The 14,983-nt window shown below is 36.8% G+C and overlaps 2 protein-coding genes across 6 annotated transcripts in view; one reads left to right on the top strand and one right to left on the bottom strand.

Moving 5' to 3' along the window:
- LOC123262022 (synapsin-like) overlaps nucleotides 1-14,983 on the bottom strand; it is a 118,861-nt gene that overhangs the window by 57,449 nt on the left and 46,429 nt on the right. The gene's annotated exons all lie outside the window — the stretch shown is intronic.
- LOC123262021 lies at nucleotides 4,124-13,109 on the top strand. Its single transcript, XM_044723994.1, has 5 exons — nucleotides 4,124-4,484; nucleotides 4,957-5,376; nucleotides 12,220-12,426; nucleotides 12,486-12,616; nucleotides 12,694-13,109. The coding sequence occupies exons 1-5, from the start codon at nucleotides 4,377-4,379 to the stop codon at nucleotides 12,872-12,874; spliced, it is 1,047 nt and encodes a 348-aa protein (XP_044579929.1). The 5' UTR covers nucleotides 4,124-4,376; the 3' UTR covers nucleotides 12,875-13,109.

The following is a 14,983-nucleotide window of genomic DNA, read 5'->3' as shown; positions in this document are numbered from 1 at the left end:
TTTTAAGAGAAGAAGTACTTAGTGTACTTAGATGGCAGTTCTGGTAGAGCATTGCTCGAGTAACGACGTGGAGTATATCCTGCTGACCCCGGATTCGTTCTCAGACTTATTGCCTAGCGCTTTACTGTAAAATTGTATCTCGATAATTAGTTATTATCCGATTTATTGTATTACGAATATCCGTAGCTGTTGTATTGTTTATACGAGTTAGTGTTATATTTAAATTATCGTCAAATAAATAAATATGAAACCGCCAAGCCCACTGAATTCTGACGCCCCTGAAAATGTGACTCCGACATATATATATATATATATATATATATATATATATATATATATATATATATATATATATATATATATATGTATCGGATATAACGTGGCTTGTCACGACGATAGCGTCGCCAATTTACAACGGATCTCTACCAAACTCAATATACTTATTCTACAGATAAATACCAAAGTCAAATTCGAAGATGAGCTTAATCGGTCAAGTAATTTAGAAATACCAGGATTTCAAAATTTAGAAAATCATAAAAATTCATATTTCTTCACTTTCTTACTCGAATAACTTTGAATGGGATAACTTATTGAAATTCTGTAAAATGCATTTGAAAGCTCTTTAAATAAGCTTTAATTTGAGTACCATATCATATGTGTAGTCTTAAAATTATTTAGAAATGCCAGGATTTAAAAATTTTAAAAATTATAAATATTCATATTTTTTCACGTTCTAACTCGAATAACTTTGGAATGGGATAACTTATTGAATCTCTGTAAATTGCATCAGAAAGCTCATCAAATAAGCTTTACTTTGAGTACTATATCATATGTGTTGTCTTGAAATTGAGTCCTATTCCGCTATGTCAAATATGAAATTTGCTGTTGCACTCGTTTTTATTCATAATGAAATCTACTCCCATTTCGGCTGCCGAATGGCACTTTCTTTAACTACCCGCTAAGAAAATTGAAAATTTGCAAAAATCGGGAAGTTATTGTTTTTACCCCGTTTTTCGAAAATCGAGTTTTCATTAGATCTCGACTCTTTGAAGTCCTAAGAAGCTTCCCTGACTATTCTCGCGATGGTGTCTGTATGTATGTATGTATTTGTGTGTGTGTGTGTGTATATATATATATGTGTGTGTGTGTGTGTGTGTGTGTGTGTGTGTGTGTGTGTGTGTGTGTGTGTGTGTGTGTGTGTGTGTGTGTGTAAACCTCTCATAACTTATGAACGGCTTGACTGATTTGATCGCAGTTGGTGCCATTCGAAAGGGTTTGACAAAACTTAGATTTTGAATGCAAGTTAGACCGATTCGGAGCGATAGATTTTGAGAAATCTTAAAAAAACTGCGAAAAAAAATTTTTTTAAATGTGGTTTTTTTTTAATTACTTTTAAACGGCTTAACTGATCAATTCCAAAAACTAATCAGCTCTTAACATAAAAAAACCACGTCGATCGCCACCAAGCCGGTCAAAATCAGTTAATTCGTTCGTGAGTTATGGTTGACCAAAGAAATCGAAAAAAAGTGTTTTTTTCGAATTACACCGACATTTCCAGTCTGATCAATTTGTGTTTGAATATATATCATAGAATTTGGAAAACTGCGTCGAATGCTGCCAGCCACGTGAAGATCGGTACATTCATTAAAAAGTTATTGCGGGTTGAAAATTCAAAAAATAGTGTTTTATTAAACTTCTATCAGACTTTTGAGCTCGGAGAGCTCAAACGCAATAAGTCCAATTTTGAGCGCTTAATTACGAAGGTAGCAGGAAGTTGTAGGGATGGCCTTCAGGGTCAACCGTTTTCCTAATTTTTTTTTTGTTCCGAGTGAAAAAATGTTAGTTTTTTATGTATTAAGAGCCCTCTTCAAAAGACAGCTCAAAAAAAATTTTTTCAGAGGTCACTCCAAATTTTTTTAAATTTCAAATATCGTCAAAAATCGAATTTGCTTTTTCATTAATTTTTTTTCTCGTTACGGTATAATTTTATAGACCAAAAAAATGAATTTCTGAAAGTTTCAGTTCAAAATTTAAACTTTGAAAGGTCGCTCATAATTTTTTTTTTTCTTTAATTAATTATTATTTAGAGTCGGTTTTAACTGCTGTGGTCATGTCAACGACTTTAACTGTTGGGATTGGTACGTTGGGATCTTTTTGGTTTGTGAAAATCTTAACCTGCGTGGCAAGAGTCGAATGTAAACCAAGCTGGCTTCTAAGACCAGCTTGGGATTCGAACCCATGCCTGGCCGGTGAGTTATTGAAATATTCATAAAATGTTGTAGTTGATTAAGCAAAATTATTAAATAAAAAAAAAATTATGTTTTCTATATTGTGCTTGATTTTTAGTTCATCTTGTGGTATATTTTTATCGATTATTGTACTGAATGAAAAAAAAAATGCACGGAATTTTAATTTAAATATTAAAAGGTCGCTCGAAAAAATCTAAAGTAATTCACTAATAAATTAAAAAAAATTACGAAAACGGTTGACCCTGAAGGCCATCCCTGCAAATTCCCACCAATTCTATACCTAAACGGTTGAAATTGCACTTATGACATTTTTGAGCTCTTCGAGTTCATAAATACAATTTGTGTCTTATTTTGAGCTTTCCGAGCTCGAAAAAATAGCTTTTGTATTAGGGTGGGCCAAAAAAATCGACTATTTTTTTGTTAACTTTATACTCTGAAAAATAGGTTGGTTGACACCTCAAAAAAATTCTCTCCAAGTATGAGCTTTTAATTATAATAGGAAAGTCTTCCGTCCCTCAATTTTTTATTTTTTTCTTATTATAAGAGAGAAAATTTATATCTCGGTATTAACTATTTGAAAAAAAAATCTCTACTCATATATTTGTAGAAAATTAAATTTCCTACAAAAAAGGTCTCTGACAATTTTTTTGTCAACCTCACCGTTCAAAAGTTGTTGAAGGTTGAAGTTTGATTATCTTCGGACAGATTTCTTTTTTCTTATGAATTTTCTAATTCATTAACGAAAAATTATTATGATATGCGCACCTCACCATTTCATAGGAAATTTATTGCTCTACAAAAATGGTCTCTTATGATTAGTTGCTTAAATCAACCGTTTAAAAGATATTAATTGTCAAACTTCGAAGCACACTAATTTTAACAGTTTTTGATTAATAATCCGAGCTATTTCAATTTAATTTATGAGTTTTGAAGAAATTCGTACGAACTTGAGTTTCTATGAACGGAGAAATATTTTAAACTTTATTTATAGATTTTTTTTTAGTCCTAAGCACGTTTGGGTGCATTGGAACAAAAAATTATTGCATTTTTTATTCGAGCTCAAAAGTTTGATAGAAGTTTGATGAAACACTATTTTTTGAATTTTCAAATCGCAATAACTTTTGAATGAATGAACCGATTTTTACACGATTGGTAGCGTTCAACGCAGTTTTTTGAGCGTCATGACGAATCGTCAAGTTTACATTGATAGAACAAAAAATTTCGAAGTAATTCCGAAAAAACAGTTTTTTCGATTTTCTTTCGTCAACGATAACTTACGAATGAATCAACCGATTTTGACCGGACTGGCAGAGATCGACGTGGTTTTTTTATGTTAAGAGCTGATTAGTTTTCGGAATTGATCGGTAGAGCCGTTTGAAAGTTATTCCAAAAAAACAACATTAAAAAAAATTTTTTTTTGTAGTTTTTTTGCGATTTCTCAAAATCTACTGGTCCGAATCATTCCAAAATATTTTCAAAATCTAAGTTCAGTCAAGCCCTTTCGGATGGCACCAACCGCGATCAAATCGGTCAAGCCGTTCAAAAGTTATGAGAGGTTTACATACACACACACACACACACACACACACACACTCGTGTCGGGCTTGCTGGGTCCCGCATCGGGCGCCTCCCCAGGTGGCGGATAGGGGAATGCCCGGCATATCTGCACGCCAGATGCGTTGGGTACCGAGGAAATAGAATACTCGGGATGGACCAAAACCTAGAAAAAGATGATATAAAAATGCCAGATCAATTTCAAACATCGTCTACGGTGCAGAAGGGGGATACCTCAGTGCCGGCGAGGGAAGGCGTGCGAACGAGCCTGAACTCGTCGTTATCAAGCGACCGTTTAAACAGCGGAGTAGACCCCATGGCTCTGCTGTCTATCAATGCTAGCAAGCACGGAGGCTAGATAGAAGGAGGACGCTCGCTACTGGGTTTTCCGCAGTAGTGGGTCCAATAAACTGAGGATACATCATTTTCGTAAATATGCCGCTAAGGCGACGCTGCGTTCGCTAATGTCCGGCAAATGGCGTCTACTTGTTATTGTTTATTGGCATCACAATAAATAAGTTTTGAAAGTTTAATAGTTGTAAAATAATTAAATGTTGTAATTATCATCAAAAAATGGTGAATCGTTGTGTAGTGAATGGTTGCACAAGTGGCAGTGTAAGTGATCGTAATAAACATAGCAAATTGGGTACGAAAAATCCATCATTATTTACTGTGCCACAGGAAACCTAAGTTTTGTGATATACAATAAATTAATTATTAATTAAAATATTTTAACTACGTAACAAAATGATATAAATATAAGCAGATAATTATAATTTTCTATTAATTAGCTTAAGAAATTCTTAACTTGTTTTTTTTTTTATTTCGAAAAATATATATAATAATGAAGTTAGCCGTCAGCTGTTAATTAAAAAAATTTTTTTAATAAATTAATTACAATAAAAAAATGCTTCTAAAATTTTTCACTTGTAATTTTTATTAATTTTCACATGTGGAACTTTTTAATTAAAATTTTTTTATCATAATTTAATTGCTATAAAATTCTCAAAAAATTTTTAATATCTGTCAACTTCAGTGTCATAAATATATCCGTTTAAAATACCACAAATTGAACAAGTGGATTTTTATGTACATCAACAAATTAGGTTAAAATTAATTTAAATACTAATGTTGATTTTTTGTTTTTATAAAGCACCCTGATCTGTTGGAATTATGGAAGTCTGAACTGAATCAAAAATTGGTTCCCAAAAAAAATTATGTTTGTGAATTACACTTCAATGAAGAGGACATTATAAAAAGTGATAAGATAAAAACGGCCAATGGTATCATTGAAGAGTTAGTGAGGAAAAGATATGCACTCAAACAAGCTGCTATTCCAACTTTGAACCCTAAAAAATTAAGAGTAGAAATACTAAAGATGTTAATAGTCCCAATAGTCCGAGTACTGAACCGGTTGCGAGTGAATAATAATATCGTTTATATAAATGAAAATTGTTCGCATCAAGATAGTGAATTGCAAATTGATGAAGATTGTAACAGTAACTATGATCGTCTTGAAAACTTTAATTCAAGAATAAGCTCTGAAGAAATTAATCACGAGAACGAAGAACCGGTAAGAGAAATAAAAATTTTGAATGTTTTATTCGACTGGTTACTGATGCACTCTGAGTACTACTAGTTGCATATTAGGGTGGGCCAAAAAAATCGACTATTTTTTTTTAACTTTATACTCTTAAAAATAGGTTGGTAGACACCTCAAAAAAATTCTTTCCAAGTATGAGCTCTTAATTTTAATAAGAAAGTCCACTGTCCCTCAGTTATTTATTTTTTTCTTATGATTACAGAGAAAATTTATATCTCAGTATTTACTATTTTGAAAAAAAAATCTCGTCTCATATATTTGTAGGAAATTGAATGTCCTACAAAAAAGGCCTCTTACAATTTTTTTGTTAACCTCACCGTTCAAAAGTTATTGAAGGTTAAAGTTTGATTATTTTCAGACAAATTCCTTTTTTTTTATGAATTTTGTAATTCATTAAAAAAAATTATTATGATATGCACACCTCGCCGTTTCATAAGAAATTTACTGCTCTACAAAAATGGTCTCCTATGATTAGTTGCTTAAATTAACCGTTTTGAAGATATTCATCGTCAAACTTCAATGCACACTAATTTTAATAGTTTTTGATTAATAATTCGAACAATTTCAATTTAATTTATGAGTTTTGAGAAAATTCGTGCAAACTTGAGTTTCTATGAAACGGAGAAATGTTTTAAAATTTATTTCCTGTTTTTTTTTTCAGTCCTAAGCAGGTTTGGGTACAGTGGGACAAAAAATTATTGCATTTTTTCCAATTTAAACCCTGTGATTTATTAAATTTCGAGTAAATAATGTTTTTGTGACGAATTGAATATAAAAAGTATCGATCTAGAAGAAAAAAATATTTTCAATTTGTTTTTAAAAAGTTTTTTAACTTCCCGCTAAGAAAATCTTAGATTTTCGAAAATCAGGAAGTTATTGGTTTTACCCCGTTTTGCAAAAATCGAGCTTTCATCAGATCTCGACGTTTTAAGGTTACAGGAAGCTTCCCTGACTACCCACGCGATGTTGTCACTATGTCTGTGTGTGTGTGTGTGTGTTTTTTTTTTTTTTTTTTTTTTTTTATAGAGGAGGTAAAATACGTTTACGTATGCCAGGACTTGGTGTTGTTGCCAGGACTAGGTGTTGGTGCCTGGGTATGTCGGACTCAGAAGAAAATATTATTTTGTAACAATACCGACTAAACATCCTCCTCTCTCGTTTCCCTATAGATGTTACAGGGAAGACTGGATCAGGACCGCGTTAGCATTACTTCAATCCAGTCCATGTTGTGCCTCAGTACACCTACTTCTTGTTATTACTGGTTTCTAATCCCTTTCTGCGATTTTTTCTTTCAAGAGACGCTGCGCGTAGGCTACTACAGCTGTTCAGTTTTCTTCTTTTTTGATCATGCAGGTTACCAAGCTCTCAGGAGAGAGCGCGGTGCCCATTGTTTCTTCGGTACCGATTCTATCGTCCTTCCATCGATCACACTCGAAAAACGTGTGCTCGGCGTTGTCAATTTTGTCTGGACAGTATTTGCACGTTGGTGTGCTGTGCAAACCCATCTTGAATAGATAGGCATTGAACTGCCCATGTCCCGTCAGTAGCTGGGTCAGAAAGAAGTCCGTGTCCCCGTGCTTCCGAGAAAGCCAGACGTTGATGTTTGGGATCAGTCGCGCTGTCCATCTGCCTGTCTCTCCCGACGTCCATCGGTCCTGCCACTCTTGCTGCGTTTCCGTTTTTATCCTCGTTCTTGCCTCTTTCATGTTTTCGCCACCGATTTTAGCGTCGTAGAGTCTTGCTCTCTCGAACGCTCATAGGTCGATGGGCGCAGCTCCCGCAATAACCAATACAGCCGCTTCGGAAACCGTGCGGTAGGCGCAGGCAACTCTGAGAGCGCCTCGCCGCTGCACTGCTGCCATTTTCCGCCGATAGGTTTTCTGCTTTATTATATCTGCCCATATTTCCGCTCCATAAAGCAGTACCGAATGGACTGCTTCCAGAAGGGCTCTCCTCTTTTTGGTTCTTGGTCCCATAGTATTCGTCATAATTCTTGCTAGGCTAGACACCGTCTTGCTGGCTTTCTGGCATGCACTATCGAGGTGTTCGCGGAAAGATAGTTTCTCGTCTATCATTACCCCCAGATAGCGCAGGGCCCTTGTTGACGTTAGCGTTATTCCTCCCATGTCCACAGCAAATGGTTTTGGGAACCATTTTTGGCGAGTCAGAACGACCATCTCGGTTTTGTGTTTTGCGAGTTTCAGGTGGTGTTTATCGAGCCAAGTCTCGACAGCATCAATGGTTTCCCGAACGAGTAGTTCGGCCTCCTCTACGCTGTCTACTATTATCGTGGCCGCGACGTCGTCTGCAAAGCCCGTTAGCTCCACTTGCTTTGGCAACGGGATTTCCAGAAGCTCGTCGTAGTCCGCGTTCCATAGATCGGGCCCCATTATTGAGCCTTGCGGCACGCCAGCCGTTATGGCGTATTCTTGTGAACCTTCCGTGGTTTCTGCTATCAGCTTTCTCTCGTCAAGGTAGTTGTCGACTAGTGCCAGATTCTCCGGCTCCACGTCAAATCTGTGCTCCAGGGCGTCCAACATATCTCTCCAATTTGCGCTGTTAAAGGCATTTCTAATGTCTAGCGTGAGGACAAGACACACCTTGCGGGCTTTGAGGCTACCAGTCCATGCTTTTCTCGCTGTCACTACGACTTTCTGGATCGCGCCGACTGTTGAACGTCCTTTCCGGAAGCCGTGTTGGTTTGCGGCAAAACCTCCAGCACGGTCTATGTCGTTGCGAAGTCTCCCTTGTATGAGCTTCTCGAGCAGTTTTCCAGCAATGTCCAGCATACAGAGTGGTCTGTACTTTGGTTTCCAGACCACAGGAAACGTGCCAGTTGCCAAGTATGCGTTGTAGGTGTTCAGGAGTATGTCTGGGTATTCCAGGGCTACAGTTTTGATCACCGATGCCGGGATGCCATAAGGTCCAGTTGCCTTTCCTGTTTTGAGTGACTTGGCCGCGTCTTGTAATTCCTTAGTTGTGAAGGGTGTTACTTCGCTGTTCTTAGTGCTTCTTCCTAGTGTTTCTTCTCCCGCGGTGGGTGTTTGGGGAAAAGCTCCGTTACAATGCTCTCCATCAAGGCAGGAGACTTCGGCGCCTCTGGTGAAGCCTTTCCAAGTCGTTTGGCGACAATTTAGTAGGCTTTACCCCAGAGGTCATTGTCGAGATCGTTGCAGATCTCTTTCCACAGTTTCGCTTTACTTGCTTTAATGGCTCGGTTTAGCGTCTTTTTGGCCTGCTTGTACTCTTTTGAATACAAGTCCTGGCTTGGGGAGCGTTTCGTAGCTCTCGTTGCTCGGCGACGTAGCTGATGGCATATTTTGCGAAGTTCTGCTATGTCTGCTGACCACCAGTACGCCGGCCTGTGGAAACTCCTATTTTTCAGCCGCGGCATAGAGGCGTCACATGCGGCAGTAATTTCCTTCATCGTGTTTAGCACTGCCTTTTCCGTCTCGCTGCAGGTATCCGGTGTCAGGTTGTTCTGGAGGATAGACCAGCTTCGTGCGAGTGAAGCTTGCAATGCCTCTGGATCAAGCCTTTTGGCATTCCACTTCCGCTTAGAAACGTCGCGTTGTGAAACCGGAGCAAATGCCAATCCAACGCTGAATGTCACAAACTGGTGATCACTGCCACTGTATTCTTCGGATACTGTCCAGTCTTCAATCATGTTGGCAGTCCTTGGAGTCGCCAATGAGATGTCGAGGATGGATTCTTGGTACCCTGGTCTTCTAAAGGTCGTGGTGCTCCCGGTGTTCAGCACTATGAGGTCGAGTCTAGCCACGACGTCAGCGACCTCGTTTCCTCTGGTGTCGGAGAAAGCAGCGCCCCACTCGGCCGATTTAGCGATGAAGTCTCCGGCTACGATGACTTCGCCGTTGAACTTAGTGACCGCATCTTCTATATTTGCCAGTTTCTGTCGGAACACACTAATCTCGTCGTTAGGTGAGAGATAGACGAACATGAAGTAGATTGTGAGGGTTTGAATCCAGACAAAACCTGTTCCACTTCCGCTGTTGTTGACGGTAACGTTCTTTGTGTTCACAATCCAAATTGCTGCCGTGCCAGTTTCGTCTGTGAACCATGTTTTACCTTCGATGTTTAGATATTGCTCGCAGATAAAGCAGACGTCGATTTTATCTTCAAAGACACGCTGGCACAGCAGGTTTTGCGCCAAGGCGCACCTATTCAGGTTGCCTTGTAGTATGCGTGTCATTTCTGCCCTCTTTTAGCTTCTGCAAGTGCTGTGCAGAATGCCCTGCAAGCTCCAGTGCCAGAAATATGGCATAGACCATCCTGGGCATCTTTGTCCGGAGCACAAAAGAAGCATTTTGGCTTCTCCGTGCAGTTTACGGCCTTGTGGTTTTCTCCGCCACACTTGTAGTAGCACCTGCTTCTGTTTGGTCCCGCACACTGTCGTGTTTGGTGTCCAAAACTAAGACATTCAAAACAGCGGGTTACTTTTGCAACTGGGCGTATACGACAGTTCACCCTACCGATCATTATATGGGCCTTGTCAAGGGCCTTAATCGCACTGGACTCGTCTAGTACACAGAAGGCTGCCCGATTACCTCGTGGTGTGGGTTTTGTCAAATTTACCCGTTTGACCTCCAGGTTGTCAGTGAATTCACGTTTGAGTGCTTCACAGACTTCGCTCTCGGTAGAGATTTCATCTAAGTCGAGGATCTCGATCGTTGTTGTTGGTGTTAGCGTCTTGACTGTGCCGATGTTTGCAGTGGCTGCCCTTACTGCATCGGTGAATGCCTTGCTATCTTCGATCTTTCGAGCCATTTCAAGAAGAATGCCTCCGTGTTTTGTCTTTTTAATAGACCTTATGTCTACGCCCGTCTCGACAGGGCTTACCTTGGCCTTGATTTCCTTCAGGAGATCGGCGTATGTTCGCCCTTCAGCTGGTTGGACTAGGACAGCTTTAGTTCTTGTCTTCTTCCTCCTTGGTTTCTTGGAGCCACCGCTGTTTGGCTGGTCTTGGGCTGTAGCAGCTTGAGTCACTGGCTCCGGTTCTTTCTTTTTCTTGTTTTGCCGAGTCGCTTTGGTCCAGGTATCATCCCAGGCTGTCTTTTTCTGTGCTGGCTTGTCAATATCTGAGGAAGGGCTGGGCGTGGACAGCGGCCTCTTCTTGTTGCCATCTCCTTGCTGTGGTAGTTTCTTAGGAGTAGTCAGAGGTGGCTGTGATTTTTTGTTCAGACTCGGAGATGTTTGAGTCGTTGACGCCGACTTCGTTGGTGATTTGTTGGCCAGCCTATATGCCGTACTAATAGACGAAACCAATTTTCCGATCTCATGGTGGAGATTCCTTTTGTCTTTTATGAAGTCGGCTAACTCATCAATCTTGTTGCCGAGCCTCTCCATTGGTGACTGTTGGCCGGTGACGGTCGGTAGAGAGTTCATTCTTCTTCGGTGGGTTTGATTAGTGGCAGGAGCAAAAGGTCCTCCACTTTTTGAAGGAATGTTGCTCAGCTGTCTGTTCTCTGCCATCTGGGCTGATTTCGTACTCCCTGTAACCTTGCTAGCATTGCTAGACAGCAGAGCCATGGGGTCTACTCCACTGTTCAAACGGTCGCTTGGTAACGACGAGTTTAGGCCCGTTTGCACGCCTTCCCTCGCCGGCACTGAGGTATCCATCCTCTGTACTGTAAACGATGTTTGAAAATCTTCTAACATTTCCATATCGTTGTTTGGTGTTGTTCATTTGGCACTACCCGGAGAGCACGTGTAGGGTGTAAAAGCAGAACCTACAGACGCGAACAACGCTTCCCTCCGTGTGTGTGTGTGTGTGTGTGTGTGTGTGTGTGTGTGTGTGTGTGTGTGTGTGTGTGTGTGTGTGTGTGTGTGTGTGTGTGTGAGTGTGTGTGTGTGTACATAAATATATAAACTTTTGAACCAATGCTAATTTTGAGCCTTATTCAACTAAATAAGAGATAAAATGACAAAATTCCGTGTGAATTCCGACACAAGGGCCAATGCATTAGATAGATTTCTACGAAATCTACCTAAAAACTTTTTGAAAACAAATTGAAAATATTTTTTCAAAATAAATTAGAAAAAATGCAATAAATTTTTGTTCCATTGTACCCAAACATGCTTAGGACTGAAAAAAAAAACTTGAAATAAAGTTTAAAACATTTCTTCGTTCATAGAAACTCAAGTTTGCACGAATTTTCTCAAAACTCATAAATTAAATTGAAATTGTTCCAATTATTAATCAAAAACTGTTAAAATTAGTGTGCATTGAAGTTTGACGATGAATATCTTTAAAACGGTTAATTTAAGCAACTAATCATAAGAGACCATTTTGGTAGAGCAGTAAATTTCTTATGAAATGGCGAGGTGCGCATATCATAATAATTTTTTTTTAACGAGTTACAAAATTCATAAAAAGAAAGGAATTTGTCTGGAAATAATCAAACTTCAACCTTCAACAACTTTTGAACGGTGAGGTTAGCCAAAAAATTGTAAAAAGCCTTTTTTGTAGGACATTCAATTTCCTACAAATGTATGAGACGAGACTTTTTTTTTCAAAATAGTAAATACCGAGATATAAATTTTCTCTGTAATCATAAGAAAAAAATAAATAACTAAGGGACGGAGGACTTTCCTATTAAAATTAAGAGCTCAAACTTGGAGAGAATTTTTCTTAGTTGTCTACCAACCTTTTTTTCAGAGTATAAAGTTAAAAAAAAAATAGTCGATTTTTTTGGCCCACCCTATTGCATATATCAATTTTTTATTTTATAACTACTATAAATTTATCAAAACAGATTTGGTAATTTTAAAATGATATTACTTTAATTACAGGCATATGAATTACCTATTTCGGAAGTAAATATTGAAGAGTTTTCACTTCAAACAATTGTAAATGCATTAAAGTTTAATGCTTTACCTGAAAATTGGAGCTGGACAACCGATTTGCTAGACTCTAAGAAACTTGTCTTATGTTATATAGACAAAGTTTCTATGAAATTGAAGTTTCGCGTTAAAATTAATCAAAACTTTAAAGTCTGGGTAAGAAATTTCCGTATATGTATTTTTTCTAATAATCTATTTATAAAATGTTTTCTTAGCTGACCAACATTAAAACTGATAAGTTGATTGACTTGAACAAATTTTTTTCAAATATATCCGATTTCTGGAATTTTTTAAGAGAATTGGAGAAATATACGTTATGTGACGGAACTGGATTTGATACAGAAAAGTAAGAGTTATGACTTTAGTTATTTTATTGTTAGGGAATTTACTTTAAATTTCAGTTTTTTTGTTATGAAATTATAGATGTTCTTCGGATTGCACTTGTGTGCCATTGTCTCATGAAGAGTACAAAAAGCAAATGAATGGTTTTCGTCGTGTAGCTTGTCGAAAAGTAAGACATAAATTACAGAATCAATCTTATAAAACCAAGTCTGATTACAACCCTAATGGATGCGTCCGACATCGAAATTTAAGTTCCGACTAGTCGAAATGTGCACTAAACCGACGTCGGAATTGTAATTCCGACATTCTTAACACTTACGTAGCATAAAAATCGTCGAATTGTTAAAATATGAATTATTTGATAAGAATGTTTCCGTATACTCAAGACAGAATCAACTCTGCGAAAGATTGAACCAACAGTCTCTGTTCTGAGTATCTGATAACTGTTTCCGAAGTGAAAAATCTTTTTCCGACATCAATATTATTTATGACTTGAAATAATTGATACTAGTTAGCAATGATTTATGAGTTCAAATTGAAAAAAGAGAAATTGTTTAATAAAGTTTTTCAATATACTCAAGTCAAAATCAACTCTACCAGAGATTAAACCATCACATTTGGTTCTAAGTATCAATCTCTGATTCCGACGTCGAAAATCTTTTTCCGACGTCAGTATTATTTATGACTCGGAATTATTAATAATGGTCTGCTTTAATTAATTGAATTGAATGAATATAAATTATTGAAAAAGAATTTTTCCATATATATACTTAGGTCAAAATCAACTTTGCCAAAGATTGAACCAACACATTTGATTCTGAGCATCAGATCCCTGTTTCCGATATCGGAAATCGAATTCCGATGTGAGTATGATTTATAACTTACAACTATCCGATCCCTGCTTTCGATGTCGTAAATCTTTTTCGAAGTCATTAATATTTATGACTCGCAATTATTAATAATGGTTTGCTATAATTAATTAATTGAATTGAATGAATATAAATTATTAAAAAAGAATTTTTTCCTATACTCAAGTCAAAATCAACTCTACCAGAGATTAAAACATCACATTTGGTTCTAAGTATCAATCTCTGATTCCGACGTCGAAAATCTTTTTCCGACGTCAATATTATTCATGACTCGCAATTATTCATAATAGTTGGCAATAATTTATTGATTTAAATTGTCAAAAAGGAAATTATTTAACTAAGTTTTTCACTATACCCAAGTCAAAATCAACTTTACTAAAGATTGAACCAACACATTTGGTTCTAAGTATCAGATCTCTGTTTCCGACGTCGAAAATCTTTTTCCGATGTCAGTATTATTTATGACTCGGAATTATTAATAATGGTTGGCAATTATTAATTAATTGAATTAAATGATTATAAATTACAAAAAAAGGATTTTTTTGTATATTCAAGTCAAATTCAACTCTGTCAAAGATTGAACAAACACAGTCTTTTTTGAGTGTCTGATTTTTTTTTTCGATGTCAGTAATATTTACTTCGTGCAATTATTAATAATATTTGCCTATAATTTATTAATTGAATTGAATGAATATAAATTTTTAAAAAAGAATTTTTCCGTATATATACTTAGGTCAAAATCGACTTTGGCAAAGATTGAACCCACACGTTTGATTCTGAGCATCAGATCCCTGTTTCCGATGTCGGAAATCGTTTTCCGATGTCAGTATTATTTATAACTTGCAACTATCAGATCCCTGCTTTCGATGTCGGAAATCTTTTTCGACGTCAGTATTATTTATGACTCGCAATTATTAATAATGGTCTGCTTTAATTAATTAATTGAATTGAATGAATATAAATTATTAAAAAAGAACTTTTTCCTATACTGAAGTCAAAATCAACTCTGCTTAAGATTGAACCAACACATTTGGTTCTAAGTATCAGATCTCTGTTTCCGACGTCGAAAATCTTCTTCCGATGTCAGTATTATTTATGACTCGCAATTATTAATAATGGTTGGCAATAATTAATTAATTGAATTGAATCAATATAAATTATAACAAAATAATTTTTTTGTATATTCAAGTGAAATTCAACTCTGCCAAAGATTGAACCAACACAGTCTTTTTTGAGTGTCTGATTTTTTTTTTCGAAGTCAGTATTATTTATTACTTGCAATTATCAACAATACTTGCCTATAATTTATTAATTGAATTGAATTAATACAAATTTTTAAAAAAGAATTTTTCTGTATATATACTTACAAGGGGAGGATACGACCTTGGGAAAACGGATTTGGATAATCTTTGACGCAGTGATAGTACACCATGTGGGTATACTATCTCTGAAATACTAAAGTGCAATACTCAAAAATGGCTGAGAAAAACGCACTCAAAGTT

This window comes from Cotesia glomerata, linkage group LG3 (genome assembly GCF_020080835.1).
Source record: "Cotesia glomerata isolate CgM1 linkage group LG3, MPM_Cglom_v2.3, whole genome shotgun sequence".
In the NCBI taxonomy this organism is placed as follows: domain Eukaryota; kingdom Metazoa; phylum Arthropoda; class Insecta; order Hymenoptera; family Braconidae; genus Cotesia; species Cotesia glomerata.
This window is presented reverse-complemented; position numbering and strand designations above follow the sequence as displayed.

Excerpts from the sequence above, each read along its gene's own strand:
- LOC123262021 (XM_044723994.1), top strand. The coding sequence starts at position 4,377 with ATGGTGAATCGTTGTGTAGTGAATGGTTGCACAAGTGGCAGTGTAAGT. Across the intron at positions 4,485-4,956 it reads CATTATTTACTGTGCCACAG|CACCCTGATCTGTTGGAATT; the intron begins GAAACCTAAGTT and ends GTTTTTATAAAG. Across the intron at positions 12,617-12,693 it reads ACTGGATTTGATACAGAAAA|ATGTTCTTCGGATTGCACTT; the intron begins GTAAGAGTTATG and ends ATGAAATTATAG.